Raw genomic sequence first — 19,120 nt, 5'->3', positions numbered from 1 at the left:
TGTTGTGTTGGTTTCTGCCATATGACAACACGAATCAGCCATAATTATACATATATCCCCTCCCCTCCTCTCCTCCATCCCATCCTTCTACATCATTGCAGAGCCCCAGGCTTGACTAAGGGAACTCCATCTTGCTTCATCTCTCCTGCTCAGCTGTGTTTTCTCGGTGCTCCCCCCACCTTTTTTTTTACCCTTCAATGTCCCATTTCTTCCCCAGTTTTAGCCAAGTAACTTATTGAGGATTCTCTTAGCATATTTTCACTTTGTATATGTCTTCAAATTCTCATCAAGAGAAAAACTGGGGAGAAAGGAGGTGATTAATCTATTTCACTATGGATGCACAAGAGACGGAAGGAAAAAATAAGAGGAATGAGCTATTTCAAAGTAGTTTCAAAAGCAGAGGAATTTTGACGGTTTTCTCTGCCTCATTAATAAATGTGCCATTTAATTGCATGAAGTTGCAAGCTTCCTAAGAGTGAGAGCCATCTTCTTTCATACATCCTGGATCTCTGAGGCACATGGGAGGTCCTTAATAAAATATTTGGTCAAAGAATTGAATTAAAATAAATCCTTACCTCCTGCTGGCAAAAATGTTTCTCAATGGCAGGGAAACTGGAAGACAGAAAATAGCAAACTGGTGAATCTCCATGTGTTATATTTAAACTGTCTTTGATAGTGAGTTATATTCTCAACAGCTCCTAGAGTTTTACCTTGGTCTCCAGTGCCAAAAATTTCAAAAAATGTTGGTAAAAATTCATGAAGCTGTGGGATTGAGTGAAAGCATAGGTCTAAAATAATTCAGAAACTTGTCTAACTTATACAAAGAAAATATTAAAGGGATTCTTTAGAAAGGGAGGATTATCAATGGGATTGGCATTTTTGGGGAACAAAAGGAGAAAACAAGAGAGTAACTGATGAGAGTAACTAATAGCATCTATATATAGATGCTATTAATATATATTAATTAACATATATATTAATGACTAACAATTATCCCATTCTCAAATGTTGGAGATAGTAATTATTTTTTTCAGTGTGGTTTCCTTGAAATAACATGTTAGAATAAAACAATTTGGTTCTTGTTCTGAATCTATTTCTTACTGGAAGGCTTGGTTAATTTTCCACCTCTCTGAGCCTCAGTTTTCTCACTTAGGATATGGAGATTATAGTTTTTGTGAGATATATTGAATCACATCTTGCATAAACTGGGCTACTGGACAAACATTTACTATATTAGTGATCAAATAAATGAACCAGTCAGATATGTGTGAGAGTTCCATCAACAGGCAAGTGCTAAGTAAGCATGAACGACTGGGTGTTATGACTGTTTGTTTTATCACAGGTCTCTTCTCTTAAATCCATCTTCTTCGAGTGGATTCCATGGCGAGTACAAATAATGTGACTGAGTTAATTATCAGCGGTCTTTCCCAGGATCCAGAGGTGCAGAGAGGCCACGGTGGTGGGCAATGGCCTCATTGTTCTGATGGTCAGAGTCAGTAAGAGCCTGCGTTCCCCCATGTACTTCTTCCTTAGCCACCTGTCGCTGGTGGAGATCAGTTACTCCTCTACTGTTGTCCCTAAATTCATCACAGACTTACTTTCCAAGATTAAGACCATCTCCCTGGAGGGTTGTCTGGCTCAGATATTCCTCTTTCACTTCTTGGGGGTCGCTGAGATCCTCTTGCTCGTGGTGATGGCTTATGACCGCTATGTCGCCATCTGCAAACCTCTTCATTATATGAGCATTATGAACCGTCAGCTGTGTCACATACTAGTAGCTGGTTCCTGGTTTGGGGGCTTTCTTCACTCCATAATTCAGATTCTCATCACCATCCAATTGCCCTTCTGCGGTCCCAATGTGATTGATCACTACTTCTGTGACCTCCATCCCTTGTTCAAGCTTGCCTGCACTGACACCTCTGTGGAGGGGGTCGTTGTGTTGGCCAACAGTGGCTTAATTGCTCTGTGCTCCTTCCTCCTCTTGGTGTCCTCCTATATTGTCATCCTGGTCAACTTGAGGAACCATTCAGCAGAGGGGAGACGCAAAGCCCTCTCCACCTGTGCCTCTCACGTCACGGTGGTCATCTTGTTCTTTGGACCCGCCATCTTCCTCTACATGCGGCCCTCCTCCACCTTCACTGAGGACAAGCTGGTGGCAGTGTTCTACACGGTGGTCACCCCCATGCTGAACCCCATCATCTACACACTCAGAAATGCAGAGGTGAAACTTGCCATGAGGAGGTTGTGGGGCAAAAAGAAGAACTCAGGGCTGGAGTGAAAATGGGAAATTGATTTATAAAAGTGTGCCTCATTATTATCTTTTCTTGATATGGATTTTGATTTTATTTTATTTTTAACCATTTATCATTATTATTTTTTTTTACTTTACAATATTGTATTGGTTTTGCCATACATCAACATGAATCCGCCACAGGTGTACACGTGTTCCCCATCCTGAACCCCCCTCCCACCTCCCTTCCCATATCATCCCTCTGGGTCATCCCAGTGCACCAGCCCCAAGCATTCTGTATCCTGCATTGAACCTGGACTGGCGATTCATTTCTTATATGATATTATACATGTTTCAATGCCATTCTCCCAAATCATCCCACCCTCTCCCTCTCCCACAGAGTCCAAAAGACTGTTCTATACATCTGTGTCTCTTTTGCTCTCTCGCATACAGGATTTTGATTTTAGTGACGTACACAAATGGCAGAAACAAATGTAAGGACTTAATGTTACTGTGACTATGATTCTCCCTAAGTTAGCAAGAGCTTCCCTGATGGCTCAGCTGGTAAAGAATCCCCCTGCAATGTGGGAGACATGAGTTCAATCCCTGGGTTGGGAAGATCCCCTGGAGAAGGGAACAGCTACCCACTCCAGTAGTCTGGCCTGGAGAATTCCATGGGCTGTATAGTCCATGGGGTTGCAAGTAAGCAAAGATTCCCCACTAATCCAGTGTAATGATCAAAGGGCAGAGGTCAGATTGGCTTCATGATATCCAACAACATCACAAGATTAGAAAATATTAAGACTCAAACTAAGTGCAAATGCAAAGGAGAATAGTTTAACAAGTGTTTTAGGGGATAAATCACTTATTTTATGATCACCTTCCTTCTTTCTCTTCTTGCCTCCCTTCTTTCTTTCCTTCATTTTTTCCCACCCCTTCCTTCTTCATTGTCCCTTCTTGGTTCAACCTCCCTAGTGATGACAACCAACACTTAGTTAAATATGGACACCAAGTAGAAGAATTATCATGGGATATTTGGGGAGGAGAGTAAAAAATCTGATCTACTCTTCTGACATGGATGTCTGCTAAGTTACTCAATCGTGTCCAACTCCTTGTGACCCCATGGATTGTAGCCTGCCAGGCTCTTCTGTCCATGGGATTTTCCAGGCAAGCATGTTGGAGTGGGTTGCCATTTCCTCCTCCACGGGACCTTCCCAACCCAGGGACTGAACCCTTGACTCCTGCATCTTCTGCATTGGCAGGTGGATTCTTTACCTGCTGAGCCACCTGGGAAGCCCAACATGGATAAGCGTGTCTTTGAAAATTGCATGCAGGGATTTTTCTGTTCTTCTGGTTGTTTTAGCATCTTGAACCATAGATCATTACCAGACCACCTGACCTGCCTCTTGAATAACCTATATGCAGGTCAGGAAGCAACAGTTAGAACTGGACTTGGAACAACAGACTGGTTCCAAATAGGAAAAGGAGTACGTCAAGGCTGTATATTGTCACCCTGCTTATTGAACTTATATGCAGAGTACATCATGAGAAGCGCTGGGCTGGAAGAAGCACAAGCTGGAATCAAGATTGCTGGGAGAAATATCAATAACCTCAGATATGCGGATGACACCACCCTTATGGCAGAAAGTGAAGAGGAACTAAAAAGCCTCTTGATGAAAGTGAAAGAGGAGAGTAAAAAAGTTGGCTTAAAGCTCAACATTCAGAAAACTAAGATCATGGCATCTGGTCCCATCACTTCATGGGAAATAGATGGGGAAACAGTGGAAACAGTGTCAGACTTTATTTTTTGGGCTTCAAAGTCACTGCAGATGGTGATTGCAGCCGTGAAATTAAAAGACGCTTACTCCTTGGAAGGAAAGTTATGACCAACCTAGATAGCATATTGAAAAGCAGAGACATTACTTTGCCAACAAAGGTTCATATAGTCAAGGCTATGGTTTTTCCAGTGGTCATGTATGGGTGTGAGAGTTAGACTGTGAAGAAAGCTGAGCACTGAAGAATTGATACTTTTGAACTGTGGTGTTGAGAAGACTCTTGAGAGTCCCTTGGACTGCAAGGAGATCCAACCAGTCCATCCTAAAGGAGATCAGTCCTGGGTGTTCATTGGAAGGACTGACGCTGAAGCTGAAACTCCAATATTTTGGCCACCTCATGTGAAGAGTTGACTCATTGGAAAAGACCCTGATGCTGGGAGGGATTGGGAGCAGGAGGAGTAGGGGACGACAGAGGATGAGATGGCTGGATGGCGTCACCGACTTGATGGACGTGAGTTTGAGTGAACTCCGGGAGTTGGTGATGGACAGGGAGGCCTGGCATGCTGCGATTCATGGGGTCACAAAGAGTCGGACATGACTGAGAGACTGAACTGAACTGAACTGAACCATAGATCATTTGAGCAGAAGTATCAGAAAAGCCCCTGGAGAAATTTCAGTTCCTGTGACATGTTGACACAAAAGATAGCCCTTTAATCTCCTCTCACAATGTTTACCATCAATAAATTGAAAAAAATCAAAATGTCATAAATTCTAGCTATCAATAGGGACAGGTCAACTCAAACATTTAAACAAAGCTTTGTCCACAGTAAATAAATATAGAATGTAGAAATTTCTTATTAGTTCTAACTTGAAGAATAAATGAGAGGCAAGTAATGTCCACGTATGTTTCTACTCCATACTCTGTCCTTTATTCTGATTCTTGTGTTGCAGCTTCTTTGGGGTAAGCATCCTCTGTTGCCTAATTGCTTTAGGTGCCTAGCACAGTAACTGCACGTGGCAGACACTCAATAAATATTTGTTAGGTGGATGTTGACTGTCACGCGGCTTCCCCATTCATCTTTTATGTGAGTGCACTTCATTTAATGTGTATCTGAAAGCATCTGATCCAGAGCGAAAGTTAGTGCAACCCCCTTTCCCTTGATGCTTGGTTAGGAATGTAGGGTGCAGGCTGTGAGAGGAGCTTCTCACTCACGTGCAGCTTTAGTGTCCTCACTGGGAGCTACAGAAAATACCATCAGTGAATACCGCATGGGCAGATGGTATCTACTCCAAACGTGTTGCCATGATTCTCAGAGACTACCTCACCTATTGAGGGTTGAGACTTGGTGGGTCTGTTGAGAATTAATTACTCACTTTATTCTTGTCTCACTGGAAAAGCACAAGAAGCAAAGGAGAGCATTGTTTTCATTGTTTGAAGAGACAGAGAGCGTTGTGAAGTTTTACAGATGCCTACTCAATTCACAGAAGCAACAGTCTAATTGTACCATTTAGTGTCACTGATCATATAATTAGTCCTCAATTCTTGATGCTGTCTCAGCATTAAAAAATACTTTAAAGACAATAAATAAAAAAAATTTACTAAAGAAAATTTGCTTGGGGCTGGTGCACTGGGACGACCCAGAGGGATGGTACAGGGAGGCAGGAGGGAGGAGGGTTCAGGATGGGGAACACGTGTATACCTGTGGCGGATTCATGTTGATATATGGCAAAACCAATACAATATTGTAAAGTTAAAAAATAAAAAAATTAAAAAAAGAAAATTTGATAGCATGCTGCAAACCACTTTGCAAGTACTACATTTCCCCCATTTATTATTTGTGTTGTTTTTGGTATAGGTTTGACTACATATAATAGAAAGTAAGGGCAACTTATGAGATAGAACTACAGAAGTACAGAGGGAGAAAATCCAGCTTGATTGTGGCGGTCCAACAATATTATCAGAAATTGAGACTGAGTATTTATTCTGAATGTATTCAGCAGGTAGCTTCAGCCTGTGACCTCAGGGGACTGCTGAGATCCATATGTGTGCTGTTCAGTAGAACTCATGCTGTGCTGATGATGCCTTCTGTTCGTCCTGTCTAATATGATAGTAATTTCTTGCTTTTAAAAGGTATTTTTATTTACTTATTCGGCTGCACCAGGTCTTCACTGTGGCATGCAGGATCTAGTCCCTAGCTACAGACTGACCCTGGCAGTGACGGATTTTATTTTCTTGGGCTCCAGAGTCACTGTGGATGGTGACTGCAGCCACAAAATTAAAAGATCGTTTTCTCTTTTGGGAGACTTCCCAAAGTCCACACAGAAATTTTGCTTTCATCTTATTCCACTGACGTTAATCACATGGTGACCCTTAATTGCCAGGGAGCCTGGAAACTATAATCTTTTATTCTGTGTGGAACTGCTTTAGCTAAAATTAGCATTCTTTTCTAGTCTCAAAGAGGAAGAAGAGAATGGATACAAGGTTTAGCCCATATTCTCAGGCACTCAGTTACACATCAATTTCCCAAGCAATTAAAATTTTTTCATAAAAGTTATTTCTGATGGGTTGGTAATATCACAAAGTCTAATTGTAGCACAATTTACTTAATAGCCACTTCTTTCAGGGCTTTAGATTCATTTAAGAATTTATTCAACAAGACTTAAAGACCATGTACTACATGCCAGACATTGGTCTAAGTGCTGGAGGTGTATAACGAAACACAGGAGGGAGAAGGTCTTGCCTGCATGGAGCTTATGTCCTTGGAAAATATTTTGTTTTTTTTCTGAAGCAGCTGTGGTCTAGATCCATGTTCTATGAGAAGGCTCAGTGATGATGGAAATGTTCTAAACCTGTGCTCATGCATGGTAGCGCCTAGCCATGTGGTTAATCAGCATCTTAAATATGACTTTAATGATGGGAGAATTGAATTTTAAATTTTATTTAATTGTAGTGAACTAGAATTTAAATAGCTACATGTGGCTGGTGACTACCATGTTGCATACACAAGTCTACACACTTCAGAGCTTACTTTGCTACAAACTTGTACCTATTTTTCTGAATCAGGGCAAAATTGCTCCTTGGCCCACTACCCTGATAGGTGTGTGGTGACGCCTGGGAGCTTGCACCTTTTGACCCCCTCCATCCATTTGTGCCTCCTCCTCACCCTCAGCCTCAGGCAACTGCCAATCTGTTCTCTATATCTGTGAGCTCGGTTTTGTTTGTTTTGTTTGAGATTCCACATACATGTGAAAGCATGTGGTATTTATCATTTTCTGTCTGACTTATTTCACTCTGCTTGCTCTAGTCTAAACCCTTAGAGGTATCTGAGATTGCTCTACTTCTTTGCTTTTCTAAATCAAAACATTGGCATATCTTATGAGTTGTACCTTTGAAATATGTGCAGAATCCAAAAACTTCCTAAAACCTTTACTGCTACTGTCCTGGCCCGAAACACAAGCATCTTTGGCCAGGTTACTGTGATGTTCTCCTAACAGGTTTCCTTGGTTTTCCCACTCCTATATTCCCCACGCTTCTTCTCAAGATAGCAGACAGAGATCTTGGCAAGAGATAACCTTTCCTTACTACCTATAGTAATATAATAATAACCACTAGGTTTCCTATCATCAACCTGTTTTATTTTTCTTGATAGGACTTTGTTATTGCTGTTCAGTCACTCAGTCGTGTCTGACTCTTTGCGACCCCATGGACTGCAACGCTCCAGGCTTCCCTGTCCATCACCAACTCCTGGAGTGTGCTCAAACTCATGTCCATTGAGCCGGTGATACCATCCAACCATCTCACCCTCTGTCGTCCCCTTCTCCTCCTGCCTTCAATCTTCCCAGCATCAGGGTCTTTTCCAATGGGTTGGTTCTTCGCATCATGTAGTCAAAGTATTGGAGCTTCAGTTTCAGCATCAGTCTTTCCAATGAATATTCAGGATTGATTTCCTTTAGGATTGACTGGTTGGGTCTCTGCTGTCCAAGGGACTATCAGAAGTCTTTTCCAATACCACAGTTCAAAAGCATCAAATCTTTGGTGCTCAGCCTTCTTTATGGTTCAACTCTTACATCCATACATAACTACTGGAAAAATATTAGCTTTAACTAAATGGATCTTTGTTGGCAAAATAATGTCTCTGATTTTTAATATGCTATTTAGGTTTGTTATAGCTTTTCTGCCTATAAAAAGGAACACATGTCTTTTAATTTCATGGCTGCAATCCCAGACCACAGTGATTTTGGAGCCCCCTCAAATAAAGTCTGTCACTGTTTCCATTGTTTCCCCATCTATTTGCCATGAAGTGATGGGACCAGATGCCATGATCTTGGTTTTTTGAATGCTGAATTTTAACCCAGCTTTTCCAGTCTCCTCTTTCACCTTCATGAAGAGGCTCTTTAGTTCCTCTTTACTTTCTCCCATAAAAGTGGTGTCATCCGCATATCTGAGGTTATTGATATTTCTCCCAGCAGTCTTGCTTCTAGCTTGTACTTCATCCAGGCTGGCATTTAGCATGATGTGCTCTACATATAAGTTAAATAAGCAGGGTGAAAATATACAGCCTTGACGTACTCCTTTCCCAATTTGGAACCAGCCTGTTGTTCAATGTCCGGTCCTAACTGTTGTTTTGCCACCTGCATACAGGTTTCTCAAAAGGCAGGTGAGATGACCTGGTATCCCATCTCCTTTAGAATTTTCCACAGTTTGTTGTGATCCACACAGTCAAAGGCTTTAGTGTAGTCAATGAAGCAGAAGTAGATGTTTTTCTGGAATTCCCTTGCTTTTTCTATGTTCCAATGGATGTTGGCACTTTGATATCTGGTTCCTCTGCCTTTTCTAAATCCAACTCAAATATCTGTAAGTCCTCAGTTCATGTACTACTGAAGCCTAGCTTGGAGAATTTTGAGCATTACTTTGCTAGCATATGAAATGAGTGCAACTGTGTGGTAGTTTGAACATTCTTTGGCATTGCCTTTCTTTGGGATTGGAATGAAAACTGACCTTTTCCAGTTCTGTGGCCACTGCTGAGTTTTCCAAATTTGTTGGCATATTGAGTGCAGCACTTTCACAGCATCATCTTTTAGGACTTGAAATAGCTCAGCTAGAATTCTATCTCCTCCACTAGCTTTGTTCATAGTGATGCTTCCTAAGGCTCACTTGACTTTGCACTTCAGGATATCTGGCTCTAGGTGAGTAATCATGCCATCGTGGTTATCTGAGTCATTAACATTTTTTTTTTTTTGTATAGTTATTCTGTGTATTCTTGCTACCTCTTCTTAATAGCTTCTGCTTCTGTTAGGTCCATAACATTCTGCCCTTTATTGTACCGATCTTTGCATGAAATGTTCCCTTGGTATCTCTAATTTTCTTGAAGAGATCTTTAGTCTTTCCCATTCTGTTGTTTTCCTCTATTTCTTTGCATTGATCAATGAAGAAGGCTTTCTTATCTCTCCTTGCTATCCCTTGGAACTCTGCATTCAGATAGGTATCTTTTTTTTTCCTCCTTTGCCTTTCACTTCTCTTCTTTTCTCAGCTATTTGTAGGGCCTCCTCAGACAACCATTCTGTCTTTTTGCATTTCCTTTTCTTGGGGATAGTTTTGATAGGACTGCTGCTATCTAATTTTCATATCAAGTTTTATTTATTTATCATCTGTCTCTGTTTTCATTATGCCCTGATATGTATATGAAAGATATAACCTCAATGAAGGGGGCTTTCCTGGTGTCTCAGTGGTAAAGAATCTGCCTGCCAATGCAAGAGACAAAGATACAGTCCTTGGATCAGGAAGATCCACTGGAGTAGGAAATGGCAACCGACTCCAGTATTCTTGACTGGAAAATTCAATGGACAGAGGAGCCTGGTGTACAATCCATGGGATCTCAGAATTGGACACCACTTAGTGACTGAATAACAAAACCTCAATGAACCGAGAGACTTTGCTTTGTTACTAGCAAATTTCCAGCACCTAGAAGAGTGTTTAGCACATAATAAGACTAGATACTATTTGTTAAATAAATGGATGAATGAATGATGCATTTTTTCCTGAGGAAATTCTCACTATATTACATTATTATTAGTGCTATTTAATTGATGGGGAGGCTTAGCACAAGGAAACTAAGAAACTTAGACCTGAATCCATGAATGTTAGAATTAGGAGGTACAGTGGAGCTTGTCTAGCTCAATTTTGTCAATTTATATAGAAGTAGAAACAGGGGGGAGAAGGCAATGGCACCCCACTCCAGTACTTTTGCCTGGTAAATCCCGTGGACGGAGGAGCCTGGTGGGCTGCAGTTCATGGGGTCGCTAGAGTCGGACACGACTGAGCGACTTCACTTTCACTTTTCACTTTCATGCATTGGAGAAGGAAATGGCACCCCACTCCAGTGTTCTTGCCTGGAGAATCCCAGGGTCGGGAAGCCTGCTTGGCTGCCGTCTATGGGGTCGCACAGAGTCGGACACGACTGAAGCGACGCAGCAGCAGCAGCAGCAGAAACAGGGGAGAGTGAGAAGTGGAGGGGTGAGATGACATGGCTTAATTTAGGTAGTTAATTCCGGAACTGGAGCTAGTGCCCAGGTGTCTTGGCTCCGTGTCCAGTCCTCTTTCTTCTCTATTTATTCTCTTTTTCATTCTCAGCAGTCCAGTCTGGAAAAACATTGTTTTTATGATTTACTATCAAGCTCCCTTTAAAAAAAATTTTTATTGGCTTTACAATAAAAAGTTTTATTGGCTTTGAAAAAGCTTTGCAATGGTGTGCTGGTTTATACTGAACAATGAAGTGAATCAGCAATTCGTATACAAGTTTCTTCTCTTAATACCTTATTCTTGGGTACAAAAGTTTTCTAGAAACATCACCAAACTAACTGAAACAGATTCCAAACCCTTCCTCAGTCATAGTTTAATTGACAAAGTTTCACCCAAGAGAAAGGAAATTCCACTGGGAAGGTTTCCCCTTGATTATTGTGTATGGCTTAAATTATTTAAAATAGTCCAAAGATCTAACCATTTATTCAGAACTCTTGGACTTTCAGTGGTTGGGTAGTTTTTCTTTACAAAAAGAAGGATCTTAAAAATCTCTGAATCTGATGCTTTCTGTGGCATTTGTTCATTTCCTATATATTATAATACAATTATCAACCTGGATTCAGAGCCCCTGAATTTTCCTCTCTTTTTGATGATTCGTCTTAGACATCATTGAATTTGCTTTCTAAAAGCTCACAGGTATATTGGTGATTTGTTGTTGGAGAAGAGCCTAATCTTTAATTTGCAGAGAGAAGGCGGAAATGGACGGGAGAGGGTAGCAAAGAGAGGAATAATTACAGAAAAGGCATAGACTACAGAATAGGAAATGGTGGTTTTCCACAAAGAAACTATCAGGTATTCCTTCTCTGAGCAATAAAGACTGGAAATATTGGACTCTAAACAGTTCTGAGTGATCTCTCAGATTGGTCCTAGAATATTTAAATTTAACTTTTTAATGTATGTGTTATGTACCCAGAAATTGTAAAGGGTATTGGTTAGAGCATAGAATCTGTGCTCAGGTTTTGTTGGTGGTGGTGCTTTAGTTGCTCAGTCTTGTCTGACTCTTTGCAGTTCTACTGACTGTAGCCCGCCAGGCTCCTCTGAACATGGGATTTTTCAGGCAAGAATACTGGAGTGGGTTGCCATTTCCTTCTCCAGTGGTCAGACTAGTTGGGTTGAAATCCTGGCTTCACTGCTGTGTAGTCTTAGACTGGTTAATTCACTTACCTGTATTCGTTTTTCCTCATATGTAAAAAAGGAATGATAATCACGATACCTATATCACAGTTATGTTCTGAGAATTGATTGAAATAATGTGTAAGGATACCTATAAAGTGTTTGGTACGTGGTACTGTTGAAATGCTTACTATTATTATCAACCAGAATGTAATTAATAAGAATAAAGCTTTAAGAAAATTTTAAACAGATAATTTTGAATACAAAGAGTGTATTTCTAAGTAGAAGATATAGACATAGAGGCTACAGTTACAAAATATATTTTAATTGCTATAAAAGAAGTATGTAAAGTAAAATATATCATAAAGAAGAGAATTTATTATTGCGTTTCTCTCTCCTATAGAAACAAGGTTCTCCCGAAACCTAGGAAGAAGGATTAGTAAACGCAGAGAAGAGAGAAAGGACACTCTGGGTTAGCAAACAGCTGTATGAGGTTCATTCAGGGGATGAAAATAAGGTTGTGAAAATATGTAGTAGCCAATTCAAGAAGGACCTGGAATCCATGCTAAGAATGTTACAGTTTATGCCATGGGCAATGGGGCATGCGTGTATGATCAGTCATGTCTAACTCTTTGCGATCCCATGGATTGTAGCCCTCCAGGCTCCTCTATCCATGGAATTTCCCAGGCAAGAATATTGGAGTGGATTGTCATTTCCTTCTCTGGGCAGTGAAGAGGTGATGCTAGATTCTAGGTAGAGAAGGAACATGGTCAGATTTACATCTAAGGATAATCGCCAAAGGATTTGCAGTGCTCAGAGGAGATACATATAAGTTGGAGTGTTAATTGCAAGATTCATTGAACACACAGGACAGGAATTGGGGCTGGAAGGTTGGTAAGTTTGGGACGGACACGGAGAGGGTATTTCCGGTGAAGGGTGTCTCTGTGGTGGGAGTGAGCAGAGTGGGCTTGTGGGAGAGAGAGATGACCTTGAGTTAGCAGAGATGAGTTTAAGTTTAGTGGGTAAAGCGGTGACCTTTGAGATGACTCCATCTGTGAAAATCTTTAAAAGTAAGTCCAGGCACTCAGGCTTTCACTGGTTATTCCCAAGCAGAGGAGGATCCAAGGTAGGAAGGGTCTAGGAAACAATCTTCTGGTGGCAGTGTGCAGGATGGATGGGGTGGGAGGTTGTGGAGACTAAGAGGCTTTGGTGACTTAAGCATCAGTTGACAGTGAGTATGGAGGTGGTGGGAGCAAGGTTGGAGAGAAAGTGCACAGGAGAGATGGTTTAAAGGTAAAATTAACGGGATGTGGTGACTGACTGGGTATGGGAATGAAAGGGAGGCATGGATCACATAGGACACAGCAAAAAGCTAGGGCATCTCTGAGGCTGATGCTGGCATTGAAGTGTCTTTTGGGTCACACTGTTATTCTTAGTGTCCTCAACTTCAACTCTAATCTCTGTTCCAATCCTTTCTTGAGCTCCTGAATGAGAATGTGTTAATAAGAGCTTCTTGAGAAGTTTCACAATCTTATTTTGTAACATTTCAGCTACTTGGTTTTCCAAAATCCTGAGATGATGCCAGATATTCTGAGTACTTTGTTTTCACATCACTGTTATTACTGAAAAAGGACCCCACTATGATGAATTTCTCAATATTGCTTGTGTTTGACATGAGTATCAATGTAATTTCTCTGCCACAACTATCATCCTGGAAACCTTTATTTCTTGGGTAGACAGTTTCTCTTTCCATGGATGGCTGATCCCTTTTTCTTCTGCAAATGGCCATTCCTCTTCTTTTGTCTCATAGCAGTAATTCTTTCCAAGAAATTTGAAAGCTGTAGCTCCTGTTTGGATAGACAGTCAGTTCTACTGTGGCTTTGACAGATATTTAGGTTGTAACAGTTTTTTTTTTTTCCTCTTATAAAGTGATTGTCAGATATCATTTGGAACTTTGACAAAACTTGATCTATCTTTTCCCTCTATGAAGGTTGAACTAATTCAGAAACAAGGCAAAGAAAGAAGAAATTTGGGGAAAATGTTACTGTTGCTATTAGAAAGGTGATGACAGAGACTGAGGTTTAAGATTTGGTACCAAGTGGCCTTTCTCAAACTGAGCTCTAGATTTAGGTAAAAGTCCATATCCAGCCATGGCAGCATTGGATCTACCCTACAGAGTAGCCTGGAATTCCCAGGTGGCTCAAGTGGTAAAGAATCTGTCTGCTAATGCAGGAGATGCAAGAGACACAGGTTTGATCCCTGGGTTGGGAAGATCCCCTTGAGTAGGAAATTACAACTCATTTGAGAATTCTTGGCTGGAGAATCCCATGAACAGAGGAGCCTGGTGGGCAACAGTCCCTGGGGTTGCAAAGAGTAGAACAGGACTGAGTGAGCACACACAGTAACCTGTTTCCACCCCATAGAGACAGAGGCTGCCCCAGGGCAGTATAGGTACTGCGCTCTCTACAGCATTTTGCCGAAAGGGAGAGGAAGGGCCCATCATTGCGTTTCTAGTTTCTCCTTCCCAAATCACTCCACCTCCCCTGTGGGAGGATGGGGCAAGGAGTGGTTATCCTCTGTAGCTTCTTGATTATGACATTGTTAGCATGAGGGGTGTATCATAATCTGTATTTCTTTAGTCTAGCCTGAGACTGTATAGATGTGTAAGAGGTGTTGGTAAATATCTTCTCCAGAGGAGTAACTCATGGAGGAATCTTCACTTTAGTTATCATATACTTTGCTGTTGACTTCCAGCCTGTCCAATTCTTTGAGACCCCATGGACTATAGCCCACCAGGCTCCTCTGTCCATGGGATTCTCCAGGCAAGAATTCTGGAGTGGGTTGCCATTTCCTCCTCGAGGAGATCTTCCCCATCCAGGGATCAACCTTGGGTCTCCTGTATTGCAGGTGGATTCTTTACTGTCCGAGCCGCTAGGAAAGCCCCAGGTGGCACTAGTGGTAAAGAATCTCCTTGCCAATACAGGGAGATGTAAGAAATGTGGATTTGATTCCTGGGTTGGGAAGCTCCCCTGGAGGAAGGCACGGCAACCCACTCCAGTATTCTTGCCTGGAGAATTCCATGGACAGAAGAGCCTGGTGGGCTATAGTCTGTGGGGTTGCAAAGAGACGGACATGACTGAAATGCCTTAGCATGCACCGACCAACCTGGAACCAGGACAAGCAAGGCTGGTCAGCCACAACTCTCAGAGGATAAGCTCTTTGATTTAAGAATCGGTCAGCAGTTTGAGCAGTGGGGCAAGAGGCAGGAAAGTAATAGTAAAATGATGGAGACAAACTAGGGGGTGGAATTCTCTCTAGAGTGTTCAAACATTTGTCATATAAACACAGGTATTGAAGCTGCAAGTCTGGTGAAGGACTCTGACGTGAGTAGGTTGAAGACTGGCAGAGTGAAGAGAACAATACTGAGGACATTTTGGAAGGGAAGGATTATCAGTGGGAAGACGATTCCTTGCCATGGAGATGAAAGAAAGAAGGATTCAGGATAGTAGTCCGTCTTGGGGATTCCCCAATAAGACAGAGTGATGAAAATGCAATGGACATGGTTAAAACGTAGGTGCTGAACTTGACCGGCTGCCAAAAATTCAGACTATCTTAAGGTGAGTTAGAAAGAACCCTGGACTCCTTTCAGAAAGTCTGATCTTGAGTTCCAGAATTTGCTACTTTCTGTGTGCTTAGTCGCTTCATTCATGTCTGACTCCTTGCGACCCCATGGACTGTAGCCCACCAGGCTCCTCTGTCCATGGGATTCTCCAGGCAAGAATCCTGGAGTGGGTTGCCATGCCCTCCTCCAGGGGAATCTTCCCAACCTGAGGATTGAACCCAGGTCTCTCTCATTGCAGATGGATTCTTTACTGTCTGAGTCACCAGGGTAGCTTTCAGGTAAATAACCATTTCTCTGAGCCTAAATTTTGTTTATATAAAGTGTTATTACATTGACCATATTGAAAATTGAATGAATACATATTGACTGAAAGAATGAGTTCATAATAAGTTTGTATTGTAAAGCGGTTTATGCTAACTTGCCATAAATGAGGCAAATTAGTTATAATCAGTGTTTGTTTTATTGCAGGAATGGATTCCATGGCGAGGACTGATAATGTGACTGAGTTAATTGTCACCGGTCTTTTCCAGGACCCAGAGGTGCAGAGAGGGTGCTTTGCGGTGTTTCTGCCCGTGTACTTGGCCACGGTGGTGGGCAATGGCCTCATTGTTCTGACAGTTAGAGTCAGTAAGAGCCTGCGTTCCCCCATGTACTTCTTCCTTAGTCACCTGTCGCTGGTGGAGATCAGTTACTCCTCTACTATTGTCCCTAAATTCATCACAGACTTACTTGTCAAGATTAAGACCATCTCTCTGAAAGGCTGTCTGGCTCAGATATTCTTCTCCCATTTTTTGGGGGTCACTGAGATCTTTTTGCTTGTGGTGATGGCTTATGACTGCTATGTAGCCATCTGCAAACCTCTTCATTATATGAATATTATGAGCCATCGACTGTGTCATGCGCTGGTGGCTAGTTCCTGGCTTGGAGGCTTTTTTCACTCCATAATTCAGATTCTCATCACCATCCAATTGCCCTTCTGTGGTCCCAATGTGATTGACCACTACTTCTGTGACCTCCATCCCTTGTTCAAGCTTGCCTGCACTGACACCTCTGTGGAGGGGGTCGTTGTGTTGGCCAACAGTGGATTAATCTCTGTCTTCTCCTTCCTCCTCTTGGTGTCCTCATACATTGTCATCCTGGTCAACTTGAGGAACCATTCAGCAGAGGGAAGACGCAAAGCCCTCTCCACCTGTGCCTCTCACGTCACGGTGGTCATCTTGTTCTTTGGACCTGCCATCTTCCTCTACATGCGGCCCCCCTCCACCTTCACTGAGGACAAGCTGGTGGCCGTGTTCTACACGGTGGTCACCCCCATGCTGAACCCCATCATCTACACACTCAGAAATGCAGAGGTGAAACTTGCCATGAGGAGGTTGTGGGGCAAAAAGAAGAACTCAGGGATGGAGCGAAAATGGGAAATTGATTTATAAAAGTGTGCCTGATTATTACCTTGAAATGGATTTTAATTTTAGTAGGACATACAGGAATGGCAGAAACAAATGCAAGGACTTAGCATTACTGTACTGTGACTCTCCTTAGCAACCAAAGTCTTTGTAGTACCCTAGTGTCACGTTCCAAGGACTGAGGTCAGCTAGTCTTGTTGATCTTAGAGAACTTAATTGGCTCTGTGATGTTCAGCATTTTCATGGGACTGGTTAACACTGAGACTCAAATTAAGTACGAATGAAAAGGAGCACTCTTGGACAAATATCTGTATGTTAAAGTGATTCTGTCACTCCCTTCCTACACTCCCTTCCACCTTCCTTCTTTCCCCTTTTTCTTCATTTCTTCTTCATGCTTCCCTCTTTATTTGACCTCCCTAATAATAACAACCCATATTTCAATATAAAGGAAACCAAACAGAGAAATTATCATGGGATATTTGGGGAGAAGGGTACCAATCTTATCTACTCTTCCAGCGTGGGCAATTGTGTTTTTGAAAATTGCACCCAGGGATTTTTCTATTCTTCTGCTTGTTTTAGCATCTTGTACCATAGACTTTTTGAGCACAAGTAATAGAAAAGACCCTGGAGCAGTTTCAGTTCTTGTGACATGTTGACACAAAAGATTGTCCTTAAATCTCTTCTCATAATGTCCTGCATCCAAAATTTTAAAGATGATCAAACATGGCAATAGATCCTGGCTGCCAGTAGGGAAAGATCAAGACACACATTTTAACAAAAAAGATTACTTTTAGCTTTATACAGATGTAAATCAATACAGAATATAAAAAACTTCTTGAGCCTAACTTGAAGAATGAAGGAGAGGGAAATAATGTCCAAGTGTGTTTCTGCTCCTCATTCTGTCCTTCATTCTAACTGATCAGCCAAGTCCATTTCTTGTCAATCCTATTAGTGTTTCTTGGTGGAGCAGGATAAGAGAGTTTGTCTTTGAATTATTAGTTCATCTCTCAGAAACTCCTTTAACTCAACTGACTCTTATCATTGTGAATATAGAGACAATTTAATAAAATTTGTTTCTATTGGCTTTGGAATAACATGGATTTTCTTGCATTTGCCCTCCATTCTTCCAGTCCTCATTGTGGATCAGGGGAAGTAATGCAGGCAGCTAGCTTCCTTGCAGAGGGATGGAGCATCCATCATATTATGTTATGGGCCTTAAAAGTTTTTCTTTTTCTCCTCAGAAGCTGGTTAAGTATGCAGATGAACAGTGATTTTAAAGGTACCGGGAAATCTTCCCCACTTGCTTGTCATCCTCACTAATCATTGACATGGGTGACTATTCATAATGCCTGCGGAAATACCACTTCTTTCTGGAATGACTTTACCACACTTTTCCCTGTGACAAACTCCTATATATCCTTTAAGACCTATGTTAAAATCACTTTCCTATGAGTTCTTATCTCACCTTGCTCCTCCTTGAGTTGAACTTTTGTTTTCCATCCATAGTTATTTTTACATAATTTTATCATTGTCCTTATCACTTTGGAGGTATTATTTTGTATGTTTTTCTCTCTGACTAGAATGCAAGTTCTCAGGGGCAGGGCTATTCACTATACTTCTTTGCAACTCTAAATGTCATGTGTTAGCTGGTGCTTTGTCAGTGCTTATTGAAAAAGAAACAAACAAACAAACAAACCATTTAGGCCTATGAACAATCCTTTCTAGATCATATTTTGCAGATTATTTTTTTAAAGTTTTCTTTTACATTTATTTAATAGTTTAAGGAGGGCTTCCCCAGTGGCTCAGTGGTAAAGAATATGCCTGCCAATGCATGAGACCTAAGAGATTCAGGTTTGATCCCTGGGTCAAGAAGATCCCCTGGAGAAGGATGGCAACCCACCCCAGCATTCTTGCCCGGGAAATCCCATGGACAGAAGAGCCTGGCAGGCTACAGTCCTTGAAGTCACAATGAGTCAGACATAACTTAGCAGCTGAACAACAATAGTGTTAAGTAACAGTTGTATACATTTACTATTTACACAATATTTTATTGAGACAAAATTTACAGAACATAAATTTTGCCAGTTTGACCATTTTAAGTTGGACAATTCAGTCATTTTTAGTACATTTTGCAACCATCACCACTAATTGCAGAACATTTTCAACACCTAGAAAACAAACCCCAGATCCATTAAGGAATTTTTAATGGGCATGTCTCATGGTGGGGTGCTAGCTCTTCCTGCTAAAATTAGAAGAACTCAGGCTCTGAAATCCATCAGGCTCTTTCAAGTGCCCCTCTCTCATAACTCATGATCCAAGTACTACTTCACTCACCACCTGTTTTTCATAAATACAAGAAGATTAACAATAATATGAACTTCAGAAGTATTCTGAATA

At 41.4% G+C, this 19,120-nt stretch overlaps 1 protein-coding gene and 1 pseudogene across 1 annotated transcript; both read left to right on the top strand.

The window, feature by feature from the left end:
* Nucleotides 1-1,380: 1,380 nt before the first annotated feature.
* Nucleotides 1,381-2,278, top strand: LOC102277221 (olfactory receptor 4B1-like; annotated as a pseudogene).
* A 12,924-nt stretch (nt 2,279-15,202) lies between these two features.
* On the top strand, nt 15,203-17,732 carry LOC102278911 (olfactory receptor 4B1). The gene has a single exon (XM_005902036.2). It carries the CDS (start codon nt 15,791-15,793, stop codon nt 16,748-16,750), a length of 960 nt encoding a protein of 319 aa, XP_005902098.2. The 5' UTR covers nt 15,203-15,790; the 3' UTR covers nt 16,751-17,732.
* Nucleotides 17,733-19,120: the final 1,388 nt, after the last annotated feature.

The sequence above is a fragment of the Bos mutus genome, chromosome 15 (assembly GCF_027580195.1).
Source record: "Bos mutus isolate GX-2022 chromosome 15, NWIPB_WYAK_1.1, whole genome shotgun sequence".
In the NCBI taxonomy this organism is placed as follows: domain Eukaryota; kingdom Metazoa; phylum Chordata; class Mammalia; order Artiodactyla; family Bovidae; genus Bos; species Bos mutus.
The sequence above is the reverse complement of the archived record's forward strand: the minus strand, read 5'-3'. Positions and strand labels throughout refer to the sequence as shown.

What these genes read in the sequence shown, in the direction of transcription:
- LOC102278911 (XM_005902036.2), top strand. Translation starts at nt 15,791, where the DNA reads ATGGATTCCATGGCGAGGACTGATAATGTGACTGAGTTAATTGTCACC.